The 17,407-nt window shown below is 35.2% G+C and overlaps 1 protein-coding gene across 4 annotated transcripts in view; it reads left to right on the top strand.

The window, feature by feature from the left end:
* Nucleotides 1-17,407, top strand: part of Vps13a (vacuolar protein sorting 13A) — a 165,706-nt gene that overhangs the window by 14,588 nt on the left and 133,711 nt on the right. For all 4 annotated transcript variants that reach the window (NM_173028.4, XM_011247256.3, XM_006527126.4 and 1 more), the window contains exons 3-10: nt 4,293-4,335; nt 6,448-6,543; nt 6,796-6,897; nt 12,123-12,232; nt 14,306-14,365; nt 16,303-16,362; nt 16,557-16,637; nt 16,901-16,958. In NM_173028.4, coding sequence (NP_766616.2) covers nt 4,293-4,335; nt 6,448-6,543; nt 6,796-6,897; nt 12,123-12,232; nt 14,306-14,365; nt 16,303-16,362; nt 16,557-16,637; nt 16,901-16,958 — 610 coding nt within the window. The remainder of the gene's footprint in view (nt 1-4,292; nt 4,336-6,447; nt 6,544-6,795; nt 6,898-12,122; nt 12,233-14,305; nt 14,366-16,302; nt 16,363-16,556; nt 16,638-16,900; nt 16,959-17,407) is intronic.

Raw genomic sequence — 17,407 nt, 5'->3', positions numbered from 1 at the left:
ATGAAAATTTATGATATTAGTGCATTTAATTGCTACACTTATTTCTAATTTAACATGCCACCATAAATTACTTAACTATGGAAAAGATTTTGAAAGTTATTTTTATAAAATGTGAATTTGCAAAGTAGGTCTTTAAATCCTAAAAGATAGAAATTGAGTGTACTGTTTTCTCATTTAAAATATTTCTATTTATTTCTCTCCATTTAGTATTACTGTATAGTGTTTAACTTGTCTTCTGGTTTATTTAACATATAACATGAAGTATATTAAACTCTGTGATGTGAACTATATTCACAATCTTTTGCAACTCTTCCAGCATCTGTTTTCACAACTCTTTCACATTGCCAAGAGAAACTCTAACCGTATTGAATAATAACTTCTGTTCTTGATTTCCACTGCCCTTGGGGATATTTCTTCATTGTACGCTGATACTATACTCATTAAATAATTTTCTAAACTTTGTCTTCCATCCCTATAAATTTACTTCATCCAAATGATACCATGTCATATTCGCACATTGTTGTATGTTTTCTTGGGTCATCCAACTTGTAGCATGGTGCCATTTCTTTTTACGACGGAATAGTCTCCCTCTATGTCACCATTTTGGTTTTCCATTCAGCCTTATTTTTCTCCCCTCTAGCTTGCGATGAACACTTAGGTTGTTTCTGCTTTGGGTTGTGTCAAATGGAGCTGCAGCAGATACTTGCTTATGCTCACATAGATCTTTAAGGGTCTGCTTTCAGATTTTTGAGTATATACTTAAGAGTGAGTGTTTGGCTTTTCTAATACATTTAGCTTTTTCCAGAATGACCCAAGGGTTTTTCTTGCAGCTGCAGAACTACTTTACATTCCCTTCCTAGCAAGTTCTCATTTTTTGACATTTCTCAAATCTTGAAAAAATTACTTTGTATTTTAGGAGTTAACCACTATCTTAGTAGATATGAAGTGGTATCTTGATGTCTTTCTTGATGAGTAGTTCTCGGGTGATTACTATTTTCTGAATAGCTAGCGATGTTGAGCATCTTCTCACACACTTGTTCCTGTCTGCCTGTGTTCTCTGAAGAGATCTCTATTTAAATCCTTTGTGTGTGTCTATGTTTCAGATGCTCTCACTATGTTTTCTTTGCTGGCTTGGCACTCACTATGCCAGGCTGGTGTTGAACTTAGAGATTTCCCTGTCTTTCCCTTCCAAGCGCTGGGATTAAAGGCATTAGCCAACATACTCAGTTTGCCTTTGTTTTTTAAAATAGGAATATAAAATTTATTTAAACCTGCTCACAGAGTTCTATGTGATCAACAATAATAGAATTTGCTAGGATTTAAACAAACTTAGGACAATGATTTAAAATTATAGTATAGTATTGATTTAGCTTTATTTAGTTAGAGCAGTTTTTAAAAAAGAAATTTTACTCTCTAAACAAGATGTGAAATATATACAGTTTTCTACCGCCATTTTAAATTTATGTTTCAATTATAGTATATTTCATTGCATTTTGCTAATTAAATGTGAAATCATTTACAACTACTATGCACCAAAATTTAACTTAAGTTTTTCAAATAACATGTTGCAGTTCACAATTATTCAATTACTACTAGTGAGTGTTCTGTTGTGTGCTGAGGAATCAATATTGATCATGTATTAAAAATAAATATGCTAATTTTCATGATAATAAGATTATTTCTTTGCCTTCTGTGTAGTCAAATGTTTTCCTCATCTGTGAGTGTCCTAGGTTGGGTTACTATTGGTGTATTGAAGCTCCATGACCCAAAGCAACTTGTGGAGTAAAGAGATTAGGCTTACACGTCCACATTATTGTTCACTGTTGAAGGAAGTCAGGGCAGGGACTCAAATAGGGCAGGCACCTGGATGTGGGAGCTAGAGCGAAGTCCATGGATAGTGCTGATTACTGGATTCCTCCTATGGCTTGCTCGGGCCTGCTTTCTTATAGGACCTGGGACCACCAACCCAATAATGGCACCCCCCACAGCAGGCTGAAAACTTCCCCCATCAGTCACTCATTAAAACAAACAAACAAACAAACAAACAAACAAAAACTGTTTGCCTACAGCCCAGTCTTGTGGAGGCATTTTCTCAGTTGGGGTTCCCTTCTCTCAGGTAACTCTAGCTTGTGTCAAGTTAACATAAAACTAGCCAGTATAACGGACCACTTGTCAACTTGATATACAAACACATCGCTGTTAAGCTACAAGTTTTCTTGTTCATACTCACAATTACCTATTAATATTGATATCACAGTATAAACTATTTTTTAATTTAAAAGTCCCATGTAGAGTCACACAGTAAATAACTAAATGAGAATGAGCCAAAGTGAAATTGATGTTGATCTCTAGTAGAATTGTAAAACTTTGTCTTGAGGAGACTTTGTGAGTTCCTAGTAACTGAAGCATATCATTTACCTGCACATTACAATGCAAAGTTGCCCAGTGTTTTTGCTGAAATGCAATTTCTGGATGCCTAGTTTTCATAAAGGACTTAACACAATGGTAACTATAAAGGCTTAGAAATGACTATATAACACAATTAAAAATATCTACTCTTTCTTACACTCTGTGTTTGTAAAGTCAAATATAGCCGGCCATTTTATCATAACACAAATAGGTAGTGATCAGGACACTCACCAACATCATCAAGAGGTGGTCTCACTTGAATAGTCAGCGTTATTTATTTGGCCAGTTACACCCTTGTCTTGTGATGCAGGATGTATTCACCAATAGTCAGAATATACTACCTTGCTAGGCACGGTGGTGCACGCCTTTAATCCCAGCATTTGGGAGGCAGAGGCAGGCGGATTTCTGAGTTCGAGGCCAGCCTGGTCTACAGAGTGAGTTCCAGGACAGCCAGGGCTACACAGAGAAACCCTGTCTCAGGAAAAAAAAAAAAAAAAAAAAAAGAATATACTTCCTCTATGTAGAGAGGTTGATAAAAATAGCCTATATAGAGAGGCTACTAGAAACTCTACAAACTTTCTCAGTATTCTTAACTCTCTATGCAAAGCTATATTTCCTCCAAATACTTTATGTGGCTACAAACATGGCAAGAGAAGAAAAAAAAAATAACAAATGATCCTGTTAGAGATAACAATTTTTCATATTTCTCATGGTGAGCTAAAAACTATAAATGTTCATTTAATATCCATTTCTTCATGAAATCTTAATTTTTTAATCAGTAAATCTTCATGAATATATTTAAACAGATAGATTATACATTGTTAGGGGCTGACTACAATGTTTTTCTAAGCTGTATATTTTAAAAAAATATTTGGAGGAAAGGTTATTTTGTTTTCCTATATACTGAAGAGATCACCATCCTGACCATCGCCATCAATCTTCCTCCTCCTCCTCTTCCTCCTCCTTCTCCCCCCTTCTCCTCCCTCCTCCTTTTCCTTCTCTTCCCCCCTTGTGACTGAGTGGTTTCCACCTAAAATCCCAGCATTAGTGAATGAAGCTAGTCTGTACTACCTGGAATTTTCCAGGCCAGCTAGAGCTATGTTGTGAACCTGTCTTCAAAAACAAGGTTGGTGGCTCATGCCTTCAGTCTCAGCACTCAGGGCGCAGAGGCCCAAGAATCTATGAGTTACAGGCCCTAGCCTGGAATCTTAAAAATGAGGTTTTGTTGGTGTGATTAAAGTTTTTGAACTCTTCATTCATTCTGCATAATGATACCTGACCAGCTTCTTGATTTACAGCATTTCTCCTCTTCTGATATTTGGCTAATCTATTGATAGTGTTCTTTGATATATAAATATTTTTAATTTGATGAAGGACAATTCATCCTTTTTACATTGCTTATGCTCTTGTTATCATTTCCATAAAGATTTTTTTGTATTTTCCTTTAAACTATAAAGCTTTAGTTTTTGTGTTTAGTTTTGATACATGCTGAGTTTTATATATTGTATAGTTCAGAGATTCTACTTTTTTATTTTTACTGTTGCTACCCATGTTCCCCAGCATCAATTATTGTTAGAACTGTTCTCTCAATGAGTAGGAGAAACAATTTTGAAATTATTATTTTATAAAATGCCAATTTAGGGAAATCAGCCTTAATCTATATAAAAGCTCTTCTGTTTATTACTACTTAAGTATATATTTAGCCATTTATTTTGGAAAGAGAAGCTTCTGGTTATTAAACTATTACATTTAAATGAATACTGAAGATAAAGAATATGTAAGGTAACTAAAATATCTTGAAGTAATTTTAGGAAGAAAATAATTATCTCTATTTTTGAACTTTATATGGATAATTTTTTTGATAAATTTACTTTTCTTTATAGCATGAATTGGATGTACCATTCAAAGTTAAAGTTGGTCATATAGGTAAGCAGTATTTATCCTTGGGGTGTTCTTGGTGGACCTACAATGTAAATAAATAACCTGTTGTTGCTGAATTGTGATTTTCCTAATGTTTATGAGCACTAATTGAAAATATATTTGTATGCTTTTATGTAGAACTTGGTGTATGCAGTATTTGAACAGTAATTGCTCATTTTAGTGGATCTTAATGTTGAGTTGAGAGTCAAAGCAGCATGCAACAGACCTTAAGGAACTATGTCCATTTCTGTGTTTCTGACTAGTTATGCTTGATATTATTGGATAAGTTCAAAGTGCACAAAATCAAGGTTTGGATCACACAGACACTATCCAGGACCAAAGGAGCTTGATTGTGCTGTAGAAGAATTTCCAGGTTTTTTATTCTAGAAAATAAAGTGCTTTTTCCTTTCTTTCTTTGTTTTGTTTTGGGTTACTTTACCTATGTTTGTAATTTACTAAAGTATGAATTTAAATCAGATAAAGAATGAACTTAGTAGTTCATGTATTGGTAGAACATAAACTAAATGTAAAAATTTAACATGTTTAGTAAAACTTCTGGTAGGATCCCTAGCTTGTTCTCTTGTGCATTTATTTAAATGTCATAGAGGTTGATTGAGATCATAGTGTCTTAAGTTGGAACTTTCAGTTTAGTGTTAATTTTTTTTAGTTCCTATCGTTGGATTTATATAGTGTTATGCTGTGAGAGTGTCTGAGAAACTCACATAAAACTATTGTGATGGCTATCTTCCCAACTTTGTACATTGTACTTACAGTTGCTATTAGACCACATACCACCGAAAACTTCTGTCATTGTTAGAATGTAAATAGTCTTGTTCCTTTAATGAGAGTTTAGCATAGTTAAGAAGTAGAAAATAGCAGCAGTTATTTTCCTTCTAACACGTTAGTTATTGGCTGTTTCTGATAGTGCGGGCTGGTAATTTTCTTTTGTTTTGAAGGCTTGTAACCATAGTGTAAGGATTTTTTGTAATCTAAGTTGATTTGATTTCATTTACTCTACTGCAACACAGTAATCTAAGGAATATATACTTGGGTGGAATATTCATACTATATTGTAAAACAGCCTTATAAATAAGTGTGTTATATGTTGTTTTTAAACATTTGCCACAAGTTACTTGTTTTATATTGATGATTTTTGAATTTTAGTGTATGTCAGTGTGACCTCAATTCAACAAAAAACTTAAAATATACCAAGAGAGGTTGAGAGCCTGAGTAGTTGTGTTTCTCATTGTGGTGACAGAGTGCCTGACAGAAGCACCTGAGGGAAGGAAGGCTTGGGTTGGTTGGTTTGAGGGTGCAGATCATGATGACATACAAGGGGTGACAGCAGGAGAATGACACACCTGTCGCATTTTGTCAGTAGTCAGGAAGAGGAAAGGAATGCTGGTGTCCAGTTCTCTTTCTCCTCCTTTCTCAGTGTGGGATTCTAGCCCTTGAGATTTTATTGCTTGCCTTTATAATGTTTTTCCTCCTCTGCTAATTTCCTTTGGAAATTATCTTATGGACATTCTCATAGGCTTGTTTCATAGGTGATTGCAAATCCTGCCAAGTTGATCATCAGTATTAATCATCCCAGGGTTAATTCCAACATCATCATGAAAAACTGTGTATAAAACAAAATATATGTTTATGTTTATACATATATAGAAGAACAGTAGATAGACCCATTTTATTAAGAGCTTGTTTTTTCCCTTTTTAAAAGCTCACAAGAAGTTAATTTTCAGATACTAGAAATAGAAAGTTCACTAGACAAACAGAATCAATTAAGATGTTAATTGTATATATTTCTCATAGTATGTGCCATCCTTTAATAATATATTTAAAGTATATGTTGCTTTTATTGTGTTCCTAGTACTTTATTTTTGTATTTATTGTTGTATATGCCACAGTATATTCCCTGATATATTTGTTGAAAGAAAAAGTACCCATTTCTAAGTTAGTTGTATTAAAGTACAGTTAATTTTATAGGATTGTATGCTTCCTCTGACACTATTGCTTGTTCTCCATATCTTTCAAAGATTTCTTCTAATGCTTTATAGTAATCAATTGGTAGATGTATGTTGAATGAACAATATTCTTGTCTTTATTATTTTAATGTAGGTAGTCTTAAACTTAAAATTCCATGGAAAAACCTTTATACTCAACCAGTTGAAGCTGTTTTGGAAGAAATTTTTTTACTCATAGTGCCTTCTTCTAGTAAGTCATTTAAAATTTATAATTTAGATTATTTTTAGATGGAAAAATTGTTATATTTTATATTTTTGTTCTAAGAACTCTTGGTGAAGATTTTAGCATCTCAATTTAGGATTTGATGGTTCCGATTGAATTGCTTTTTTGTTTGTTTTAATTCTCAGTAGATTTTTTTCAAATTATTATTTTCAATGTTAATTTTTGGAATTGAGTATATTTAAATTTGAAGTCATTGAATATTTTACATGATTTTTATAGGAATACAGTATGATCCTATCAAAGAAGAAAAGCAACTCATGGAAACAAAGCAACAGGAACTAAAAAGAATAGAAAAAGCAAAACAGAAAGTATTTGATAAAGGTAAAATATCAATAAACTGGTAGTAAATATTTATTGTATTAGCATATTGTTTTTGGTTGGATGTACTGAGATTATGTTACAAGCAGGAAACAATCTTATTACCTGGAAAGTTACATATTTTGTGTGTTTTGTTACATATGCTGAAATTTTACCTTACAAAATTTAGGGCAAATAATTGTGAGGATAAAGTCAGTTTTTAATATTAGTAAGTTTACCAAGCACATCTTATTACCTTTCTAGCCTTTGTCTTTATATCCCCCTTATATTGATTAGTCTTGAATATACTTAGTCCTTAAATGTGTTTATGTTTGCCTTAATCTACCCCCCCTCAGTTCAATGTAGGTCACATGACTCATTACCGTCCATTGATCATCAGTGGAAGGGGAGTCCCATAGAAACCTAATTTTTTCAGCTATGCCCTTGTTACTATCACTAGGGACTTTCTATATCTTTATTCTCACATCTTTCCTTTGTAGGTCTTTCCTCTTAGCTTGTAAATATACTATATCCAATTCTTATTTTAAATCATAAATTTTTTCCACTCATCTGTTTTTCTTCTACATTGTTCTTCATTGAATAGCTACATATTTTAAGATTGTATAAATGATGACTTAAATATTCCTACAATATTCTGATTTATGTTATTTTTCTGAGGGAAGAGAAGAGTGCTGCTTTTTAAAAAATTATTATTAATTTTTTCTTAATGAGAGAAAGGCCTTGCTGTATGGCCTAGCCTGGCCTGGAATCCAGCAAGTATCCCTGGTTTTCCTTGGATTCATAGTGTCTTGTGTTTGTCTCCTTAGTTGCAGGTGTCTGGCCTCTATCTGACTATGAGGTTGTTTGTTTGTTTGTTTGTTTGTGTGTGTATGTGTTTTGTCCTTAGTGAAAACTAAAATAAACTCCCAATAATTCATATTTTACCTCTTGGCAAACATCAATGGAAACTTAACATAATCTGTGGGAATATCACATGTTATTCTACTTTGTTTGACATATTTCTCTCATATTCTTTGTAGTCATCCATTTCCCTAGTCCTCCCTTCCCTAAGTCTGCTAGACCTTTTCCTTTAAAAATTACTTTGTCAAGATAATACATACACACACACACACACACACACACACACACACACACACACACACACACAGATTTAAAAATAACATAGTACGATAAGACTCAATACTTTATAAAAACCAAGTTTCAGGCAGTGGTGGCACATGCCTTTAATCCCAGCACTTGGGAGGCAAAGGCAGGCAGATTTCTGAGTTCGAGGCCAGCCTGGTCTACAGAGTGAGTTCCAGGACAGCAAGGACTGCACAGAGAAACCCTGTCTTGAAAAACCAATATAAATAAATAAATAAATAAATAAATAAATAAATAAATAAATAAATAAATGCAAGCAGATTTCTTTAAAAAGAAAAGCCGGGAGTTCCAAATAAATAAATAAATAAATAAATGCAAGCAGATTTCTTTAAAAAAAAAAGCCGGGAGTTCCAGGACAGCAAGGACTGCACAGAGAAACTCTGTCTTGAAAAACCAATATAAATAAATAAATAAATAAATAAATAAATAAATGCAAGCAGATTTCTTTAAAAAAAAAAGCCGGGAGTTCCAGGACAGCAAGGACTGCACAGAGAAACCCTGTCTTGAAAAACCAATATAAATAAATAAATAAATAAATAAATAAATGCAAGCAGATTTCTTTAAAAAAAAAAAAGCCGGGCGTGGTGGTGCACGCCTTTAATCCCAGCACTCGGGAGGCAGAGGCAGGTGGATCTCTGAGTTCGAGGCCAGCCTGGTCTACAAAGTGAGTTCCAGGATAGCCAGGGCTATACAGAGAAACCCTGTCTCGAAAAACCAAAAAAAAAAAAAAAACAAGTTTGTATCCATCCCTTTAGCCATTCCCTAGAGAAGTACCTTATTCCGTGCCTAGGCTGTGAGCTACATTAGACTGCTTATCTTAACGTGTACACACTTCCTGTGATGTTGACTGTGACAGTCGACCAAGTGATGTCAATGCTTACTACCGAGGCAGATATTCTGCTCTAGTAACACTTTGTTTGTGTGTTTGTATGATTGTTTGTATACGGTGAGGCAGGGTTTCGCTGCATATGTCTGGCTGGTCTGTAACTCAAAAAGATTTGCCTGCCTCTGCCTCTGCCTCTTGAGTGCTAGGAGGATTACAGGTGTGTGCCATCCTGCCTGTCAAATAAAAATTTAAAAACCATAGCTTTGTTCTTAGTATTAGAGTGAATGCAGATCTGGTTTCATTATGAGGACTTTTACTTTGTTCTTCTAGAGGCTCCTCCTGTTCCCATGTTTATCACTGTTTATCAGATTTTGGAGCCTGTTAGGTCTGTTTTGCTTGTAATGAACACTTCTGTGTTCAGTATGCTGAACTACACAGGATAGTTTCTTAGCTACTGGGCTGGGCGAAGGGGAATCCTACACATTTGACTGCTTATCAGAATGATTTTTTTTTTTTTTTTTTTTTTTTTTGAGACAGGGTTTGTTTGTCTGTCTTGAAACTGGCTGTCTTGGAACTCACTCTGTAGACCGACCATGCTGGCCTCAAACTCAGAAATCCGCCTGCCTCTGCCTCCCAAGTGCTGGGAGTGTGCACCACCACTGCCCGGCTATCATACAGACCTTAAACTAATTCTTTAAAGTAGTTTTAATTATAATTTTATTTTACATGTAGGGGTGTTTTGTCAAAAAGTACGTCTGCAACATTTTCACGCATGGTGTCTGGGTATGTCAGAAGGGGGGCAAGTGCAGTTACCCCACCATGTGGGTCTGGGAATTCAACCTGAAACAGCAGCCAGTGCTCTTAACCAGAGCCATCTCTCTAGCCCTACACTTGAGTTCTGTAATACCCCTTTCCATTAAGGACACTCCCACATGGCCATTTTGTTTAGTGTGATTTATAGTCCCTGAATTTTTTGTTGTCCTGATTTTAAGCTATCTTTCGTGTCAGTGACAGCACCACCCTGGGTTGTTTAGGATTGAATTTCGTTTTCAGTTTGGCTGACACCATCTTCTTTTTTGTTGCTTTTCCGCAAGTCTTTCACCCTCTTCTGGCCTCGTGCATTTACCATTTTTGTTTGTTTTCTTTTCCTTTATTTTTTCTTTAATGATGCCTTACTGAAAAATGGAAATTCTTACAGTCTTGACCATGTTTATTTAGTCCTATTTAAAACACTGATGATGCCTCAGTATCAGGATAAAATCTAAGTGCTTCAGCAAGATGTATTAGATTTAATTAAGCTCACATTGGAGGCATCTACACTTCCCTCCCCTTCATTCCTGAGTCTGCATCTGGCAGCCTCGTCCCCTGCCATGCTGACTGCTCCATAGTTTACTAACTGTCACAGTCTCCCCACTCTGCAGTTTACTTTTTAAATTCAGTATTGTTTTGAAAGTTCTCTACATTAGGGTAACAGTTAAATATTTTAAGATGTGAATAATGTTTCCTGCAGCAACAGTATAGAATGAGAAGAAAGATAATTCTAGGATTAAGTTTAAGGAAACCTGCCACCTAGTGATTGTACAGAGGAAGAAGACACAAAAAAGGCTATCAAAGGATGGCAGAAGGAAAACTGAAGTTTATGGTTGCATGGGAAAGGAGCCATATTAAGAAGCAAATAATATCCCAGGTCCTGATGGGATTTCAACTAATATAAAAATTATCATTTTATTTTTAACATCTGGGTCATGTGTTACCTTAAAAATAGTTGGGATCAAATGATGATGACAGAGGAATTGTGGATTGCTGTCGATATGATACAGGTGAGGGCAGGTAAAAGATAAGGCTGTGATTGGGCAGTGGAAAAGGAAGGTAGGCTGAGAGTTTTAGAGACAGGACAGAGAGACAGAGAAGAAAAAAGAACAGAGAAAGATGAAGAGGACGAACTAGATCCATGTGGCTTGAAATAGCCACAGGTAGCTATGAATATCATAGAAGAGCAAAAGAATAACATAGGGTAATTTGTCCAGTCTAAGTGGACGGCTTGTGTTTATATCAATTGAGTTTTGCGTTCTTTGAGTGGGCATTTTGTGAGTTAAGAATTCACTGTTATAAATCTGACTGATAATTAACAAGCCTCTGGAGTTTGCTTTTACTGGGTTACAGATTTGTGACAGCTAGCCACAGGGTGCGGATGACTAGGAATGTGAGCGGGTTCACCAGCAAGTGAACCATGGGGATAACCATGGGGATAGCCATGGGGGCCGGGAGACCGCTGTGGCTTGAGAGTAGCCTGCGCTAGCATGGATTGTTTTTTGATAATTACACACAATAAGGAGTTATCTTCCTATACCTTTACTTCCAAATTAGAAGGCAAGGTGTGCCAGAAGTAGAGAGCTGTGTGAGTGTTTGAGGCTTCCACACCTCCCTACCCTCCTCAGCATCTTCTATGTCCCTTATCCCTCTCACATGTATTACCACTTCTATAATAATAGTAGTAATTATTACTTTAATAATAATTATTAAATAATATTAAAACTATTTAGAAGTTTAATATATATTTATATGTTTATTCATATATACAATATAAAATATTTATAAATTTAATACATAATATAAATAAAATTTGATGAATTATTATTAAATAATTCTCTGTGTGTGCACATACTCAGTGTATGTATAAATGCAACCTGCTCAATCTATTTAAAGTTACTCTGATGTACATATGTTCAGGTCTGACATCTTGGGATTGGATAACCTTTTATGAGGCTTTTCCCAGGAAAACACGGATTCTCCCTTTCTAAGCAGTCATTAGTTATCTGTAGGTCTTGATGTAGAGATGGGGCCTTCTGAGTCTCCCTATCAATGTTGGCATATCAGCTGATGCTGTTACTGTGCAGTTATTGTTTAGGTAATCATATTGTTACGATTGTATGGTTGGCTTTTCTGACAATTGTAGAAGACACTGTGTCATGGTAGATGTACTTGTCCTCTGGCCCTTACATTCAGGTTATAAAATTTAGTACCAATAAGTTTAACACAGTTGGCTGCAGTCTAATGAGACAGGAAGCTAGCTTTTAAACATTTTGCATTTAGTTGCTTTGAGAGAGAGAGAGATACCTTTGATATGAAAGATTTTGTAAATCCCAAGTGTTCTATTTAAAGTGTTTTACATTTTCTTTAACAAGGAAATATGTTAATATATGGATAATTATAGGGTTTGTGTTTCATTCAATTTAAAAAGGAATATTTGCAATTTTAGAAAAGCCTCGGGAGGAGAAACAGGACACGTTTACAGAAAAGTTAGTTACTCAGATCATACAGAACCTTCAAGTGCAAATCTCCAGCATCCATATTCGTTATGAAGACGATGTAAGTATTTTATCCTCATGTATGTATTTGACTGCGTGTGGCTTTTGCTCTGTAGTGGGCGGCTTAGTAAATATAGAGAGCTGATGGCCATGAGGTCTTTTTGTTTTATCGTTATATTTTCAATGAGAACTTGATTAGACTTTGCTAAACTGTTTGAACGTTGAGTTATGAAGGCAGAGACTTGGGAGTTAATGAGTTCCACAGAATTTTTACCTCCAGCAAAGAGCACTGGCTTGAGAATAAGTAGAGCTAAGTTAAGTTCTCTTCAGTAGTTTATGGTTTTAAGTACTTACTTAGTTGCTGTTGTAGTTTTTTCTTTTTTCTGTTGCTGTGATAAAATACCCTGACAAACGCATCGTCCCTGCCTGCACTTCATTCCTTTCTTTATTGATTGATTACTTTACATACCAATTGCAGCCCCTCCCTCCTCTGCTCTCAGTCCTGACAAATTCCTCCCCTCACTATCAAGTCCAGCCTTGGGTGCCACCCTGCCCAGGGACATCCAGCTGCAAGAGGACTAAGAGCACCCTCTCCCACAGAGGCCCAGTCAGGCAGTCCAGCTAGAGGAAGGGAATCCAGTCATCAGAGTCAGAGACATCTCCTTCATAAGGGATCCACATGAAGACCAAGCTGCACATCTGCTACAGAAGTGTACGGGGCCTGACAAAAGCATCTTTGAGAGAGAAATGTCTTACTGCCTACAATTCAGGTCACAATCCATCATTGCAGAAAGTCAGGGCAAGAATGTGAAGCAGAGAGTTGCATGCACATTTGTCAAAGCAGAAACAGTGAATATGCATGCCTACGTTCAGCTCACTTTTGCCACGTTAACCCAGCACAGGACCCAAACCCAGGCAGGGGGTGATGTCATCCAAAGAGGGCTGCATGCCAGTTAATATCATCAAGACAGTCACCCCACCCTAAACACAGTTGACACTTCCTCATTGGGATCCTCTGCTCAGGCGATTCCAGATTGTGGCAAGTTCACAATTAAAGACAACCATTCAATTTTCATTAAATGTTGCTGTATCATTTTTTAAAAGCTGTAACATTTTTGACAAGTTTACTAAAACCTGTGTGGTAGAAAAGGCACAACTCCAGTACATGCGACCTAGAAAATTGTCATTGACCTGGCTCATTGACCTGGCTTTCTCTTCGTTCTTAGAAGAAACAACTCTTTTAAAGAGCCTCCTTGGATTCAAACATTTTTTTTTAACAATTAAAATTTAACAAAAAGTTGGATTTTTACAATGAAAATATACATAGATCTTTGCATGTACCTTTCTCCTTTACCCTTTTAAAATAAAGTTATTCTTATAACACAAGTTTCATGAACTAACACTTTACACCTGTGAGAGGCACTCAACAGCTATGCATGTGAGAGAGCTTCCAGATGCTTGCAGCTTAAAAGATGACAGAAGAGTCCGAGATTGAAACAAAACAAAACAAAGTCCAGTGTATACATGGAAAGACCAAGTCTATTTAAAAAATACTCAAAGTAGTATGTCTTTGAGTCTAAAGTATTTACTATTATTTTACATTCTAAAGTGCATAGAGATTGTTATTTTCAAACACATTGGTGGAGAATTTATGTGCAAACAGTATTTTTTTCTTTCTGGCAAAAGTTGGGGCTGTAAACAGTGGCTGTCTCAGCTCCTAAGTTTCAGTCCATCCCAGGAAGGGGCAGAGCTTCTGAACTGTGCCCACGCAGGTGGCAATGGTGATGGCCTACCTTGTGTGCTTATAGGCAGTCTGGGGCTGAGACCGGGCCTTGCCTTTTGCCTGGTTTGCTCTTAAGGAGAATAGTCGTTACCAGAGAGGAGCCTGGAGTAAAGGACTCTCAGAAGGTTCAGGTTCTACAGCAAAGCAGCGGGCTTACTTTTGCCTCTGCCACCCGACTTTCTCTACTCGGTGACACACAACGTGTATTTTAGAAAAAAAAAATAGAGGATTGTCCTGAAAAATAATGTTTTTGAATATTTGAAATAAGATATTTCTCAGATATTTGACTGTTTCTATGAAGTGATTTTTGTCCAATTGACAAACCATCTAAGTAATTTATTTTTTCTTCAGATCACAAATGGAGACAAACCACTCTCTTTTGGTATTTCCCTTCAAAATATCAGCCTTCAGGTATTTGATTCAAAAAGAAAATGTAACTTTTAAATTGTGTAATATAGTTAGATATATGGTTATGTCAGTATCAGAAGTATGCCAGGCATGTGTTTGGTTGGCTGTGTAGAGCTGGTCTAGGAAGACATTCGATTTGATTGGAATTGTCGGGTTAACTTCTTAGGTTGATACAGGGATTTTATATGGTTCTTCTGTAAGTTACCTCTTTTTTATTTTCCTATGCTTTTCACTTTTATCTTTGTAGCTACATATAATACAATTCAGATTTACTCCAGTTCAGTATTGCATTTTCTATTTAGTTTTTTTGTATAGATTTTGTTTGTTTGTTTGTTTGTTTGTTTGTTTTTTTAAACATGGTTCTGCAGGTAAAAAAGAAAAGATCAGGAGTTAAGGGACAGACCCAGATATTACTAGGTAACAGTGGATGTTGTCTGTTGTCACTGCTGCTGACAGATTGAAAAATATAGGGAATTGCTAGTTACATTTAGTAGGACAAAAATTATTGCTACATAACAACAGTAGTTTTATTTATTGAAAAGAGTTTTATGTGTATTTGTGTGTGCCTGAGTTTATTTTATGTGCACCATATGCACATGACAGGGGCCCACAGAAGTCAGAAGTGGGAATGTTGGACTGTGTGTAACTGGAGGAACAGGTCATTGTGAGTCACAGTGTCAGTGCTGGGAACTGAACCCTGGTCCTCTGCAACAGTCATCCTCACTCTAACCACTGAATCATCTCTGCAGCCCCACAGACAGTGCCTTTCATTATTAACTTTGGAGGTTCCGGGAAACTTGTCTGCCAGACGAGACTCATACTGTTACAGACGCTTGGCTTGGTGTTCTGATATGGCTTACCTGTATGTTCATTACCACTAGTGGTTGCAGTGATGGGGCTTGGCAGGTTAGATAAGCAGTCTACCACTAAGCCAATTCTTTAGTCTGAAATCTATGCTTTAAAAGTCACCTCTGATAATCATAATTCATGCTAAAGTTTGGGTCCATTCTTCTAGTCAGTTCTTCACATAGCAGCGGGCCCATCTCTCTAATATCAAAGATCTAGCAAGGTGTTAGCCAACACTCTGGAAGCTGAAGCAGCATCATGAGCTCAAGGCCATCTGGGCTCCATAACCGAACCCTGTTTTGAAAGAAAAAAATCCTATACAAATAAAGATTTGATTACTGTATCTCCCATTTCTTATTTCTAAAACTTTTAATTGTTTTGGTTTGAACCTGGGGCCTTCTGCAGCATTCCTTGATAAGGATTCTTCAGGCACCTGGCCCTGTCCTCAGTGACTGATTATTTTGAGTTTAAAATCTGGAGTCTTGTCTTTAGTGTGTATAAAATCTTTGAAATCTGACCCTTAGTAACATTTGGATTTTCACTTTTCCTTCCTGTGTTTATTCTCCGACCATATCTTGGGCATCTTTTAAAATATGAACAATAACAAAAAGAGAAGCAAAACAGAGCCAATCAATATGAAACAAAGAAATAAAACCAAAACCAAGCTAACAGAACCTACTCTATTGTCTTGCCTTACAATAAGTAGTATATGGTGTATATATATATGTATATATGGTATATGGCCTATGGTGATTATAAAGCTTTTGAAAGGAGTTCTTTGAACAAGTGTTAGGTTAGTCATTATATCTTCATATCTGGCACACCTTTGAGCTTGATTTTATTTTATTTTTTTACCATGTTTTGTCTGTTGTATATTGGGCCTCCAAAATTACCTGTTTGAAATTGATCATTTCTGTTTGTATTTGACCAGTGAGTTCTTTGAAAGCAAAGGGTTAGAGTGAGTGGTCTGATAATACTATTGTTGACTAAATGATAGATAACTTTTCAAAGGCATTTTCATGGGAAATTGATCTTAGGGTATGATAATGATCTGCTTATTATATATAATGTTCTTTTTTCACACTCTTCTTCAGACAACTGATCAATACTGGATCCCATGTTTACATGATAATACTGAAAAGCTAGTCCGGAAGGTAAAATAAATTCTATCCCATGGACTTGATAAAAGGGAATTTTAGACAAATGATGATTTGTGTGTGTGTGTGTGTGTGTGTGTGTGTGTATGTGTGTGTGTGTAAACATGTGAATTATGTCTATTTACATTACTTCTGAGCATAGCAAAAATTAAAAATTCTTTAAAAAAAAGTAACAAACTTTTTATTTTCAGCTAATCCGATTAGATAATCTCTTTGCTTACTGGAATGTGAACTCTGAGATGTTTTATCTGAATGATTACGATGAATCGCTGGTAAGTAGATATTTATGTGCATATTTGTTGTATTATATTGTATAATGCTTAACTCCTACCAACCCTAGATCTAGTATTGCTTCTAAACAAAATCCAGTAGGAGTTTTAGAAACATAATTAACCGGAGCATTCTTTCATAATAGTTAATAATACATTTTGAATTATTTTTCAGTTGCTTTTAAATACTCATGTAGACAATAGAAATTTGTAGGATAAAGGTATATTTGCATAAATATAAATAACAACTATTTGTCTTTTACTAGAAAGCCTTGAAAAATGGTATTGTGAATGAAAATATTGTTCCAGAAGGTTATGATTTTGGTAAGTTATTAGATAAAATAAAAATATAATTAGAAAAATTAGTACAAACTATTATGTTAATATTGCTGATATACTGAGTTATTTTATATTAAATTTTCTCCTAGTTCAATATATATATATATATATATATATATATATATATATATGCATACTTTTTACCTTAGTAAAATCAAAATATAATCTTTTTAACATATTTTATTGTTGGAATTTTTGGTTATATTTCAAAACTAGGAGAAAACATCTAACACACAGAATGTTAATGAATTGTGTTAAACCTTAATTACTATTCAATATTGATTATAGTGATATTGTTTGTTAACACATTTCAGAATCCTAAGTACAGTTTAATAGCTAGGTGTGGTATAGCTGTAGTGGTGTTAATGATCTTTTTGTTTATAAAGTATCCAAATATATATATGCTTTTGAGACAAACTCTCATTCAGTAGCCC

Source organism: Mus musculus, chromosome 19, assembly GCF_000001635.26.
Source record: "Mus musculus strain C57BL/6J chromosome 19, GRCm38.p6 C57BL/6J".
NCBI lineage: Eukaryota > Metazoa > Chordata > Mammalia > Rodentia > Muridae > Mus > Mus musculus.
The sequence above is the reverse complement of the archived record's forward strand: the minus strand, read 5'-3'. Positions and strand labels throughout refer to the sequence as shown.